The sequence below is a fragment of the Heptranchias perlo genome, chromosome 33 (genome assembly GCF_035084215.1).
Source record: "Heptranchias perlo isolate sHepPer1 chromosome 33, sHepPer1.hap1, whole genome shotgun sequence".
Lineage (NCBI taxonomy): Eukaryota > Metazoa > Chordata > Chondrichthyes > Hexanchiformes > Hexanchidae > Heptranchias > Heptranchias perlo.
Genome location: NC_090357.1, coordinates 30,393,107 through 30,407,073, shown reverse-complemented (window position 1 = coordinate 30,407,073; position 13,967 = coordinate 30,393,107). Strand labels below are relative to the sequence as shown.

The window sequence follows — 13,967 nt, the reverse complement described above, 5'->3', positions numbered from 1 at the left end:
AGGTCAGGCTGTATACAGGATTTCAGCAGAACATCAAATAATCTGCCATCTGCAGGATGCAGTGCTGGCTGATGACAACTGATTCGTGCTTAAAAGCTGTTATTTAAATTTCAGCATTGTTGTGCTCAATTAGAGGTTAAGTACTTGTCCAATGTTACAATAACTTTAATAAAGAGACGTTAAATGAGCATTGTCTGTAATTTGAGTTGGTACAGTGGATGCGTTGTCCAGCTCTGATCCCTGGCTGGGACTTGAAGCACAGCTTTTAACTAAGAGGTATTTTGTTACACGAATGTATTATTGAAAATCATTGCTAACTTTATGCAGTGAAGTTTCATCATTGGGATCAGGGTCAAGTTCCCTGAACAGCTTAGATTAATCCCTAAATTTCCATTTCCGTTTGCTGCTATAAGCTGTCCAAATTACAAGTTCTGAATTGGCACCATGTACCCAGGTAGGTTCCAGAATACAGCGACAGTGGCATGGAGGTGATTCCTCCTCTTCCACCTACCCCGCCGACTGAATGCATTCCTCTTTTTGTCGTGCATCCGCAGTTTAGTGTCAGGTTGGCTCAGTGGTAGCCTTCTTGTCTGAGTCAGAAAGTCGTGGATTCAAGTCTCACTTCGTAGACTTGAGCAGATAATGTAGGCTGGCATTACACTACAGTACTGAGGGAGTGCTGCATTGCTAGAAGTGCTGTCTTTCAGATGAGATGTTAAACTGAGGTCCAGTTGACCTGTTTACATTGGCATAAAAATTGCAGTGGCACTAATCAGAGATGAGCAGGGCAATTCTCCTGGTATCCTAGTCAACACTTCTCCCTTAACCAACACTGCCAAAAGAAATTTACAGGTCATTTATCTCTGCTGTTTATGGGACCTAGTGCAAACAGGCTGCTGTGAGACTGCGCTTCAGAAGTAACTCGTTGGCTGTAAAGCAACTTTGAGGCATCCTGAGGACATGAGGGTGCTGTATAAATGCAAGAAGGAAGTATTAGCCAATCAGGTCTGTACAGGTTCTTTGCATGATCATCCTAAAATCAATGTCATTGCCCCACTCTCTTCCTTGTAGCCTTGCATCTTCCTCTGTTTCAAATATTTATCCACTTCTATTAAAAGATACAGTGGTCCATGCCTCAACCACTCCCTATAATGAGTCATTGCATGCTCCAAAAACCCTCTGCTCAACTTCTCCTAACCTCTCTTAGTGATTATTGTAAATTGATGACTCATCTTCACTGACTCCCCAACCAGAGGAAATAGTCTTTCCCTATTCACTATATCAAAATTTAATTTAAAATATAATTTAAATTATCTCTAGTAAATCTCCACTAGCCTGCTATGCTCTAGTGGAAATAGTCCCAGTATCTCAAGTCTCACCTCATAACTGTAGTTTCCCATCCCTGGTGTCATCCTGGTGAATCTACACTTTACGCTCTCAATTACTTCATTGTCCTTTCTAAAATTGGGTGCCCAAAATTGCTCATGGCACTCTAACTGTGACCTAACCAAGGTTTTTGTACAAATGGGGAAGCTAGATAAGTACATGAGGGAGAAAGGAATAGAAGATTCTGATTGGGTTAGATGAAATAGGGTGGGAGGAGGCTTGTGTGGAGCAGAAACACTGGCAAAGACCACTTGGGCCGAATGGCCTGTTTCTGTGCTGTAATTTATATGCAATTCTATGTAATCATTACTTCTTTACTCTTGCTTTCTGTGCCCCTATTTATAAAACCAAAAATGGTATTTGTTTTTTCGGCTTTATCTACCTGCTCTCGCGCTTTCAGAGAATTATGTATTTGAATTTGTAGGTCTCTGTTCATCCACACTCTGCCATTGGGAAGACCGAAGCCATTATCTTCGGTCCAGCCACCCAAGCCATCCCTCTCCCTGGCCACTGTCTGAGGCTGAACCAGACCATTCGCAACCTGGGCATACTATTTTACCCTGAGCTGAGCTTCCGACCCCATATTCGCTCCATCGCCAAGTCCGCCTACTTCCACCTCCGTAACATCGCCCGTCTCCGCCCCTGCCTCAGCTAATCTGCTGCTGAAACCCTCATTCATGCCTTTGTTACCTCTAGACTTGACTATTCCAATGCTCTCCTGGCCGGCCTCCCACCTTGCAGCCTCTGTAAACTTGAGCTCATCCAAATCTGTTGCCCATATCCTAAATCGCACCAAGTCCCATTCTTCCATCACCCCTGTGCTCACTGAACTACTTAGGCTCCCGGTCCAGCAATGGCTCAATTTAAAAATTCTTATCCTTGTTTTCAAATATCTCCAAGGCCTTGCCCCTCCCCATCTCCGTAACCTCCTACAGTCCTCTGAGATCTCTGCTTTCCTCCAATTCTGGCATCTTGCGAATCCCTGGTTCTCATTGCTCCATCATTGGCGGCCGTGCCTTCAGCTGCCTAGACCCTAAGCTGTGGAATTCCTCCTTAAACCTCTCCACCTCTCTCTCCTTTAAGGCGCTCTTTAAAACCTACCACTTTATCCAAGCTTTTCGCCACCTGCCTTTATATCTCCTAATGTGGCTCGGTGTCACATTTTGTTTGATAACACTCCTGTGAAGCGCCTTGGGTTGTTCTTGCAAGTTGTTGTTGAGTGTGTGTTCCCATTCCTGTTTTTTCCTCCCAAAATATATTGCCTCAGACTTATCCATATTAAATTGTATTTGTCAACTATCTGCTCATTCTGCTAAATCAAAAGCAAAATACTGCGGATGCTGGAAATCTGAAATAAAAACAGAAAATGCTGGAAAAGCTCAGCAAGTGAGGCAGCATCTGTGGAGAAAGAAACAGAGTTAATGTTTCAGGTCGAAGACTTACGTGCCCTTGATTAACCGATGCATTTCTAAATGCTCATTAAGTTTATCTTAAATTATGGATTCTAAAAGTTTGCCCACAACTGACATTGAACTAACTGCTCTGTCATGCCTGGTTTATCCTCCTCTTCCTCCTTGATCAAAGGTGTTACATCTCCAGTCCCATGGCATGATTTGCATATTTAAGGAGGATTGAAAGATCGAGGCCAGAGTCTCTGCTGTTTCCTCTCAGACTTTTCAACAGCCCAGGGTGCAACTATCAGGGCCCAGTGACTGATCCACCTTGAGTTCTGATCATTTTTTTTTTAGAACCGATTCCTTTTTTACAGGTATCTCTAACAATTGTTCTATATCCTCCTCCAGTGCACCCTGTCCCTCTCACAGGCCTGACCCTCGTCTTCACTCTAGACACAGCTATCAATCAAAATCACTGCTCCAGGACGTCAATCAGATAGGATGCTGGGAATTGAACGAATGGCTTGATTCATTGATGTGTGTCAAGTGCTTTAAACTATCTGGGACCCCATCCAGACATAATAACATCTCTCAGCCTGTCTGTAACCAATCAGTGTCAAGCTAACCAAATTGAATTGATTGGCATCGAAACAAATCTCAGGCTATGCTCCTAGAAATAATGCAACTGCTGACCCTTTTGCATCCCAGACTGTGGAACATGTTCCTCCAGCTTGCAGAAACTGCCACCAGTAACCAGCATTAACCTGTGTGTACTATGGCCAGCAATAAAGTGATAAATAATCTGTTAAGGATAAAAGACTTGTCACATCCCCTCTGCTTTGCCACCTCCCTCGTTGCTTTCAGTAGCTTCAAGCATTCCTGTTCGACTGTGCCTTTGGTTCCCCATCCTAGCCTGACCACCTCTCTCCCTTTACCCTATGCTCAACACTCTGGGACATGGGGTGTCCATTGCATCTCTTTCTTCCTTGTTGTAAAGTGCTCCGAGACATCTCCCAGCATGTGAGGAGTAATCTATTGCTTATCGAAAAATAAATACTACAGCTCTCTCATGCCTGTCTCAAATGTGTCAAAGTCCATCCCATACCATCTTTAACATCTAAAAACGCCCCAGTACTGCACTGAAGTGTCAGCCTACATTATGTGCTCAAGCCCATGGTCAGGCTTGAATCTACAACTTTCTGACTCAGGTGAGAGTACTGCCAACTGAGCAAACCCTTCACAGGTTGTGCCTGGAGCTGGGGAAGCAGCAGGGATAGTGGGCCCCATGTTTTCTGGGATACTCTGTTCTACCATCATCCAGAGTCCTCACAGCAGAGCCACCTATGAACAAAGGGTCCCCAACATCCTCCCTGACATCTTAAGTTTCCAACAGCACTTTGCGCTGATTAAATGGAGTGTCCAGTGAGCTCCCTGCCTGGCCTGAGTCTACGGCCAAGCAATTGTCTTCTGCCTGGTTAGTAAGTAAATGTAGTTATCAGCAGGTCTGAAATGTCCAAAAGGTCATAAATCGAGAAAGCATGTACATTTTGTACAACTCAAAACAAAAAAAAAATTTGATTCTCCTGGTGGCGAGGTTTAATCATATGCGGGCCTCACTGATGAGTGCTGCTGTAACACTTTTACCCACTCCATGTGCGGTTTAAAGTTGGGCTTTGTTGTTTGTAGTCAGGTCAATCTATTAAAAAAAATAAAAACCAAATCCAATATATTTTCCTGTCTTTTGCAGTTCATTTAATGAATAACAATGATGTGTGGCAGTGGTCTCACCCAAGAGGGAACGGTTTAGTACTCAGGGCTGAAGCACCTTTTCCTGAGTCTCTGATAACGTGTCTTGAGCCCAGCATATCTCTCTCACCTGTTGGAAATTGGAAGGAAGCTTGGATCTTGGATAATTCCAGTGGGTGTGTTGATTTAGGACATAGATAGCCTTTGCTTTGGGTCGATCCTTGAGCGATGCCTCAGTTATCACCAAATCGCCTGCAGTTCTGCGTCATGTTGGAACTTCAGGACGCTTCATGTGTCCTGGAGGGCCACATGTGCAGGAAATGCCTCCAGTACCTTGAGCTCAAGCTGAGGGTTTCTGAGCTTGAGGGGCAGTTGAAGTCACTGCAGAGCATATAAGGGAGGCTGAAGGTTTCCTGGATTGTACATTCCAGGATGTGGTCACTCTGCAGCCACAGAGAGTTAAGGATAGCAAGTGGGTGGCCATCCGAAAGGGTAGGAAGAGGTAGGCTGTGGAGGAATCTTCTGGGTGTGTGGCACTCTCAAACCTGTATTCATATCAATGAGGGTGACGACACCTCGAAGGAGTGCAGTCCTGAGCATGGCACCATGGGACAAAGGACTGCACAGGGGGGCAAAGTGAAGTGTAGAAATGCAGTAGTCATAGGGGATTCGATAGTCAGGGGGTCAGACAGGCGTTTCTGTGACCATCAACGTCAGTCCTGCATGGTGTGTTGTCTCCCTGGTGCCAGGGTAAAGGACATCACGGAGAGGGTGCAGAATATTTTGCGGGGGGAAGGGGAACAGCCAGAAGTCGTGGTCCATGTGGGAACCAACGACATAGGAAAGGAAAGGGATGAGGTCTTGCGGTCAAAGTTTCAGGAGCTAGGGAGGAGGTTAAAATACACAACCTCAAATATAGTAATCTCTGGATTACTCCCAGTGCCACGCGGTAGTGAGTATAGAAATAAGGAAGGTTAGGCAGGTTAATGCGTGGCTAGAGACATGGTGCAAGAGGGAGAGCTTCAGATTCATGGGGCAATGGGACCAGTTCTGGGGCAGGAGGGACCTGTACAAGACGGACGGTTTGCACCTCAACAGAGCTGGGACCAATGTCCTCGCGGGGAGGTTCACTAGTGCTGTGGGGAGGGTTTAAACTAATTTGGCAGGTGGGTGGGCACCAGGATGTAGCATTAGAAAGAAACCAGGTGCACAAGGGATTGGGAGAGACAGATAGCACTCGAGTAAGAAATAGTACAATATTAGGTGGGATCAGGCTAAGAGAGAAGGACTAAGATAGGTTTACAGAGCATGTGTGTAAACGCACGAAGCGTGGTAAATAAGATTGGGGAGCTGCAGGCACAAGTAGCCACATGGGTTATGATGTTGTGGCGATAATGGAGACCTGGCTCAAAAAAAGGCAGGATTGAGTTCTAAATATTCCTGGATACAAGGTGTTCAGGAAAGATAGGGAAGGAAAGAAAAGAGTGGTGGTGGCAGTATTGATTGAGTGCTGGAGAGAGAGGATGTCCTTGAGAGATCAAAGACAGAATCTATTTGGTTAAAGTTAAGAAACAATAGAGGCTCCATTGCACTGCTGGGTGTATTCTATAGGCCACCAACTAGTGGGAAGGATATAGAGGAGCAAATTTGCAGGGAAATTAGAGAGAGGTGCAAGAACCATAGAGTAGTGATAATGGGGGACTTCAGCTATCCTAATATAGACAGGGATAGTAATAGTGTAAAGGGGCAAAGAGGGGGAGGAATTTCTCAAGTGTGTTCAGGAGAACTTTCTTGATCGGTATGTTTCTGGCCCAGCGAGGAAGGAGGCATTGCTGGATCTGGTTCTGGGGAATGAGGTGGGTCAAGTGGAGCAAATGTCAGTGGGTGAACATTTAGGGAACAGTGATCATAGTATCATAAGGTTTAGATTAGTTATTGAAAAGGACAAGGAACAATCTAGAGTAAAAATACTTAATTGGAGGTGGGCCGATTTCAGTGGGTTGAGAATGGATCTGGGTAAATTGGAATCAAAGGTTGGCAGGTAAAACTGTAATTGAACAATGGGTGGCCTTTAAAGAGGAGATCGTTCGGGTACAGTCTAGGTACATTCCCACGAGGGGGAAAGGGAGGGCAACCAAAGCCAGAGCTCCCTGGATGATGGCAGATGTGTAAGATGAAGCAGAAAAAGGGGGCGTATGACAGATGTCAGGTTGATAATACCCAGTGAGAACCAGGCTGAATATAGAAAGTACAGAGAAGTGAAAAAAGAAATAAGAGGGGCAAAGAGAGAGTATGAGAATAGACTGGCAGCTAACATAAAAGGGAATCCAAAGCCTTCAATAGGCACATAAACAGTAAATGGGTAGTAAGAGGAGAAGTGGGGCTGATTAGGGACCAAAACGGAGATCTACAGATGGAGGCAGAGGGCATGGCTGAGGTACTAAATGTGTACTTTGCATCTGTCTTCACCAAGGAAGAAGATGCTGCCAAAGTCACAGTAAAAGAGAAGGTAGTTGAGATACTGGATGGGCTCAGAATTGAAAAAGAGGAGGTATTGAATGGCTGGCAGTACTTAAAGTAGATAAAAGACTTGGCTGCAGAGATAGTGGATGCATTGGTTATGATCTTCCAAAATTCCCTAGATTCTAGAACGGTCCCAGCGGATTGGAAGGTAGCAAATGTAACCCCACTATTCAAGAAAGGAGGGAGAGAGAAAACAGGGAACTACAAGCTCGTTAGTTTGACAGCAGTCCTTGGGAAAATGCTGGAATCCATTGAATCCATTATTAAGGAAGTGGTAACACGGCACTCAGAACATCATAATATGATTAGGCAGAGTCAACATGGTTTTATGAAAAGGAAATCATGTTTGACAAATCTATTAGAGTTTTTTGAGGATGTTACGAGCAGGGTAGATAAAGAGGAACCAGTGGATGTACTATATTTGGATTTTCTTCACTCAGAGGGTTGTGAATCTTTGGAATTCTCTACCCTAGAGAGTTGTGGATGCTGAGTCATTGAGTATATTCAAGGCTGAAATAGATAGAGTTTTGGACTCGAGGGGAATCAAGGGATATGGGGATTGGGCAGGAAAGTGGAGTTGAGGTTGAAGATTAGCCATGATCTGATTGAAAGGCAGAGCAGGCTCGAGGGGCCATATGGCCTACTCCTGCTCCTATTTCTTATGTTCTTATAAGTCACCCGGTCTGGATGGGATGCATCCTAGGTTGCTGAGGGAAGAAGGGTTGGAAATTGCAGAGGTGCTGGCCATAATCTTCCAATCCTCCTTAGATATGGGGTTGGTGCCAGAGGTCTGGAGAATTGCAGATGTTACACTCTTGTTCAAAAAAGTGCGTGAGGATAAATCCGGCAGCTACAGGCCAGTCAGTTTAACCTCGGTGCTGGGGAATCTTTTAGAAACGATAACCCGGGACAAAGTTAATGGTCACTTGGACACGTGTGGATTAATAATGGAAAGCCAGCACGGATTTGTTAAAGGCAAAAAGTGTGTTACCAACTTGATTGAGTTTTTTGATGAGGTAACAGACAGGGTTGATGTGTATATGGACTTTCAAAAGGCGTTTGATAAAGTGCCACATAATAGGCTGGTCAGCAAAATTGAAGCCCATGGAATAAAAGGGGGCAGTGGCAGCATGGATCCGAAATTGGCAAAGTGACAGGAAACAGAGAGTAGTGGTGAATGGCTGTTTTTCGGACTGGAGGGAGGTGTACAGTGTTGTTCCCCAGGGGTTTGTACTAGGACCATTGCTTTTCTTGATGACTTGGGTGTACAGGGCACAATTTCAAAATTTACAGATGACACAAAACTTGGAAGTGTAGTAAATAGTGAGGAGGATAGTAATAAACTTCAAGAGGACATAGGCAGGCTGGTGGAATGGGTGGGCACATGGCAAATGAAGTGCAAAACGTTATATTTTGGCAGGAAGAATGAGGCAATATACTAAATGGTACTATTCTAAAAGGGGGTACAGGAACAGAGAGATCTGGGGCTATATGTGTACAAATCTTTGAAGGCGACAGGACAGGTTGAGAAAGCGGAGAAAGCAATTGACCGAGTGTGGCATCAAGGAGCCCGAGTAAAGTTGAAGTCAGTGGGAATCGGGGAAAGCCTTCCTGTGGCTTTAGTCATACCGAGCACAAAGGAAGACGATAGTGGTTGTTGGAGGCCAATCATCTCAGCCCAGGAACATTGCTGCAGGAGTTCCTCAGGACAGTGTCCTAGGCCCAATCATCTTCAGCTGCTTCATCAATGACCTTCCCTCCATCATAAGGTCAGAAATGGAAATGTTCGCTGATGATTGTACAGTGTTCAGTTCCATTCGCAACCCTTCAGATAACGAAGCAGTCCTTGCCCGCATGCAGCAAGACCTGGACAGCATCCAGGCTTGGGCTTATAAGTGGCAAGTAACATTCGCGCCAGATAAGTGCCAGGCAATGACCATCTCCAACAAGAGGGAGTCTGACCACCTCTCCTTGACATTCAACAGCATCGCCGAATCCCCCGCTATCAACATCCTGGGGGTCACCGTTGACCAGAAACGTAACTGGACCAATCACATAAATACTGTGGCTACAAGAGCAGGACAGAGGCTGGGTATTCTGCGGCGAGTGACTCACCTCCTGACTCCCCAAAGCCTTTCCACCATCTACAAGGCACAAGTCGGGAGTCTGATGGAATACTCTCCACTTGCCTGGATGAGTGCAGCTCCAACAACACTCAAGAAGCTTCACACTATCCAGGACAAAGCAGCCCACTTGATTGGCACCCCATCCACCACCCTAAACATTCACTCCCTTCACCACCGGCGCACCGTGGCTGCAGTGTGTACCATCCACAGGATGCACTACAGCAACTCGCCAAGGCTTCTTCGACAGCACCTCCCAAACCCATGACCTCTACCACCGAGAAGGACAAGGGCAGTAGGCACATGGGAACAACACCACCTACATGTTCCCCTCCAAGTCACACACCATCCCGACTTGGAAATATATTGCCATTCCTTCATCGTTGCTGGGTCAAAATCCTGGAACTCCCTTCCTAACAGCACTGTGGGAGAATCTTCACTGCACGGACTGCAGCGGATCAAGAAGGCGGCTCACCATCACCTTCTCAAGGGCAATTAGAGATGGGCAATAAATGCCCGGCCTCGCCAGCGACGCCCATATCCCATGAAAGAATAAAAAAAAGTCCTGGGCTTTATAAATAGAGGCATAGAGTACAAAAGCAAGGAAGTTATGTTGAACCTTTATAAAATACTGTTTCAACCGCAGCTGGAGTATTGTGTCCAATTCTGGGCACCGCACTTTGGGAAGTTTGTGAAGGCCTTAAGAGAGGGTGTAGAAAAGATTTTCTAGAATGTTACGTGGATAGACTGGAGAAGCTAGGGTTTTTCTTCTTAGAGCAGAGAAGGTTTAGAGGAGATTTGATAGAAGTGTTCAAAATCATGAAGAGTTTAGATAAAGTAAATAAAGAGAAACTGTTTCTATTGGGTCGAGAACTTGAAGACACAGATTTAAGGTGATTGGAAAAAGTACCAAAGGTGACATGAGGAAAAACATTTTTGCGCAGCGAGTAGTTATGATCTGGAATTCGCTGCCTGAAAGGATGGTGGAAGCAGATTCAATGGTGTCTTTCAAAAAGGAATCGGATAAATATTTGAAGGGAAAAAATTTGCAGAGTTGCGGGGGAATGGGACTAACTGGATTGCTGTTACAAAGAGCCGGCATGGGCTTGATGGGCCGAATAGCCGCCTTCTGTGCTCTAACCAGTCTATGATTCGAATGTTCCGGTGTGCACTGACCTGGTATTCAAGGAAATAATCACCTCCCATACTAACAGTAAACCTCTGCTCGAAGGCAGTTATATCCGTCTACAGATGCAGTCCATCCAGCCTTTTGTGTAAGTTGTGGGTGGCTTCAGGCAACAGCCCTCCATGTTAGTTTATGTAGGCCCTTCTTTCTACCTGGACCACACGTCATTACTGCAGAACTAATCAGACTGCTTAAAGCTTGAGTTTTCTTCTTGCCATACAGCTTGTTGCTGGGCTCACGTACTCTTCGTGTCCGTCCTTATCAAAGACGCCCTCTAATCCTCTGAGGAAAGTGTTGGTCACATGCAGGTGATGATGTCAGTATATTTGCTTTGAGACCGCGATTTTATAGCATCTAATTCTTCCTGGTTAAAGTCAGTTGTGGGATAGTAGGTAATGTGTGGGGGCCACTGTACATGGGTTTTTGATCATAAAAGTTTTTTGAGCAAAAGAAGGTTATGCTGTACATTGTTGCTAGTTTGAGCACATTGTTTAAAAATGTTGGAAATAAGTTATCAAAAAGCTAGTATTCGGGATAAACCGATTTAAGTTGTGAAACAGGGATGGATGATTGCAAAGGAACCTCCCAAAATGCTTCAGGTACAGTGTGTTATTTTGAATTCTTTTTTATTTGTTCTTGGGATATGGGTAATGTTGGCAAGACCGCATTTATTGTCCATCCCTCGGTGCCCTGAGAAGGTGGTGGAGAGCCTTCTCCTTGAAGCACTGTAGTTTTTGTGGTCATAGTGTCCCTACGATGGTGTTAAATGTGGGAATTCTAGGGTTTTGACGTTGAAGGAACGGAGGTATATGTCCAAGTCAGGATGGTGTGGGACTTGGAAATGTTGGTGTTCCCATGATACTGCTGTACTTGTCCTTCTCGCTGATAGAGGTCGTGGGGTTGGGAGGTGAGTTGCTGTAGTGCGTCCTGTAGATTGTACACACTGCAGCGACATTGAACTTTTAATGGAAGGAGTAGAAATTAAGTCCAGTGGCAGGGACACTGATCAACAGCTTTATTCTGGATGGTCTGAAGCTTCTTGAGTGTTGTTGCAGCTGCACCCATCCAGGCGAGTGAATATTCCATTACGCCCTTGGCTTGAGCCTTGTACAAAGTGGAGTATTGCTGTGTAGGTAATTGTGGCTGTGTTAGGTGAACAGCAAGATCCTTCAACGAGCAGTAACATGAATGACCAGCTGATCTGTTTTTGGTGATAGGGACTGAAGGAATAATGTTGGCCGGGTCTTTGAATAGTGCCATTAATCTTTACATCTGCCTGAACTACTGAGACTGTCGGGCATGGTAGGGGTTTAACGTTTCTTCTGAAGGCATTAAACCCCAACAATGTAGCACTCCCTCACTACTGGAGTGCCAGTACTAAAAGCTTGGAGTGGGGCTTAAACTCACACCTACTTAGGTTACCAAGGTTAAAGTATGTCCATAAGACCATAAGAGATAGGAGCAGGAGTAGACCATTCGGCCCCTCGAGCCTGCTCCGCTATTTAATGAGATCATGGCTGATCTGATTTTTACCTCAACTCCACTTTCCCGCCCTTTCCCCATATCCTTTGACTCCTTTGCTGATCAAAAATTTGTCTAACTCAGCCTTGAATGTATTCAATGACTCAGCCTGCACAGCTTTTTGGGGTAAAGAATTCTAAAGATTCACGACCCTCTGGGAGAAGAAATTCCTCCTCATTTCCGTCTTAAACGGGCGACCCCTTATTCTGAGACTATGCCCCCTAGTTTTAGATTCCCCCATGGTAGGGGTTTAACGTTTATTCTGAAGGCCATCAACCCCAACAATGTAGCACTCCCTCACTACTGGAGTGCCAGCCTCGGTTATGTACTAAAAGCTTGGAGTGGGGCTTAAACCCCACCTACTAAGGTTATCACTATGGACCCATGTAGATAAGTAAGTTAGAACATCTGGTTACAAGCTGTTTCATATTATCTTGTGATTATCCTGCTGGGATCAGGTGGAAATGCTGCTCATGTCCCTAGATCACATTTCATCCCTACATGCTACACTCCCCCCATTGCAGCATCTAATTGTTTCTTAATGATTCCAGGGTTTCTGCCTCCACCACTTTATTGAGGAGTTCATTCCAAGTGTTGATCACTCTTTGCATGAAAAGCTTCCTGATATGAATCCTAAAATTACTCTTTATTAGTCTGAACTGCTCTGGGATGTTTTTCCTTGAGTGGCTGATTTTTGTTTTCTCTGCTCCTGATTGCAGGTTGAAGAGAGGCTCTCCACAGTTAGAGGAAGATGATTACGTTCCAGAATTGCTGCTGACACTCCCTCCTCGTGATCGTCTTGATTGGGAAGAGACAATCAGTGCTATGGTAATGCCTCCTTGCAGAAAGTTCTTATGGACGAATTGCGATTCCCTCTTTCGTTTATTACTGTGCATATTAAAACAACCCATGTCTGATAGTTCAAATGACACCTGGCATCCCGTGGAGAACTGCTGAACCCAGAATAAGCAAAATGATGTGTTCTTTCAAACCTCATTTCACCGATGTGCAAAATCCATAACTCATCAGTGTCCTTACAAGTCATGTACAGTTTAACTGACAGTACAAATGCAAAGCTGTGGCTATATTGGACTTTACCACACCCGTAATTTAGTTTTATTAGGAGGCAAAGCCAAGTGTCAAAGCAATTGTCATGGTTGTTAGAAAGCAGGTAGGCACACACCTTCAAATTCATTATTCCGTTGCTAAAAATCAAATCAAATTGATTTACTGATACATAAAACTGATACTGATGGACAAGACTGATGCTGTCAGCAGCCCAGATAGAGCCTGTAAGGGGGAATCTGGTAAAAGAATGAAATATGCTGCCAGCATTCCCAATTCTAATGAAGGGTCCCACCTGACATGTTAACCTGCCTTTTCCTTCTCTGCCGCTGACTGTATTTACAGCATTTTCTGTTTTTATTTCTGACATCTGTATTTTTTTCTTTCCATTGAATGCTGGAAATCTGAAACAAAAACAGAAAATGCTGAATACACACAGCAGGTCAGTCAACATCTGAATGAGAAAAGATAGGGTAAAAAAATTTGTCTTTCCAGCATTTTCTGTTTTTGCAGCTTGATTCTGGTGTGTCTGATCTAACACAGATTGCTGACACTGGATTGAGTTGTTTCCCCACTTTATCCTTGACCTTGGTGCTTTCAATATCAAATCAGGGGATAAAATTGCAGTACTTGTTGAAAAACATTTGTCGATTGTGAATGTCAGTTCAGCTGAAGTGGAACAGATACTGTGTGTATTCAAAAACATGCAACAGAGTGTTACTGGGTCATAAAAGGATTTTATTTTAAGCATAGTTGATCCATGTTTGTAGAGAAAGTTTCGGGTATTGGAACAGACAGGCGTTTCTGTGGCCGTAAACGTGACTCCAGGATGGTTTGTTGCCTCCCTGGTGCCAGGGTCATGGATGTCACTGAGCGGCTACAGGGCATTCTCAAGGGGGAGGGTGAGCAGGCAGAGGTCGTGGTCCACATTGGGACCAACGACATACGTAGGAAGGGAGATGAGGTCCTGCATCAAGAATTTAGGGAGCTAGGTAGCAGATTAAAGAGCAGGACCTCAAAGGT

General features: G+C 44.8%; 1 protein-coding gene across 4 annotated transcripts in view; it reads left to right on the top strand.

The window, feature by feature from the left end:
• LOC137301557 (rho GTPase-activating protein 32-like) overlaps positions 1-13,967 on the top strand; it is a 469,652-nt gene that overhangs the window by 189,875 nt on the left and 265,810 nt on the right. For all 4 annotated transcript variants that reach the window (XM_067971106.1, XM_067971109.1, XM_067971107.1 and 1 more), the window contains exon 3: positions 12,599-12,707. In XM_067971106.1, coding sequence (XP_067827207.1) covers positions 12,599-12,707 — 109 coding nt within the window. The remainder of the gene's footprint in view (positions 1-12,598; positions 12,708-13,967) is intronic.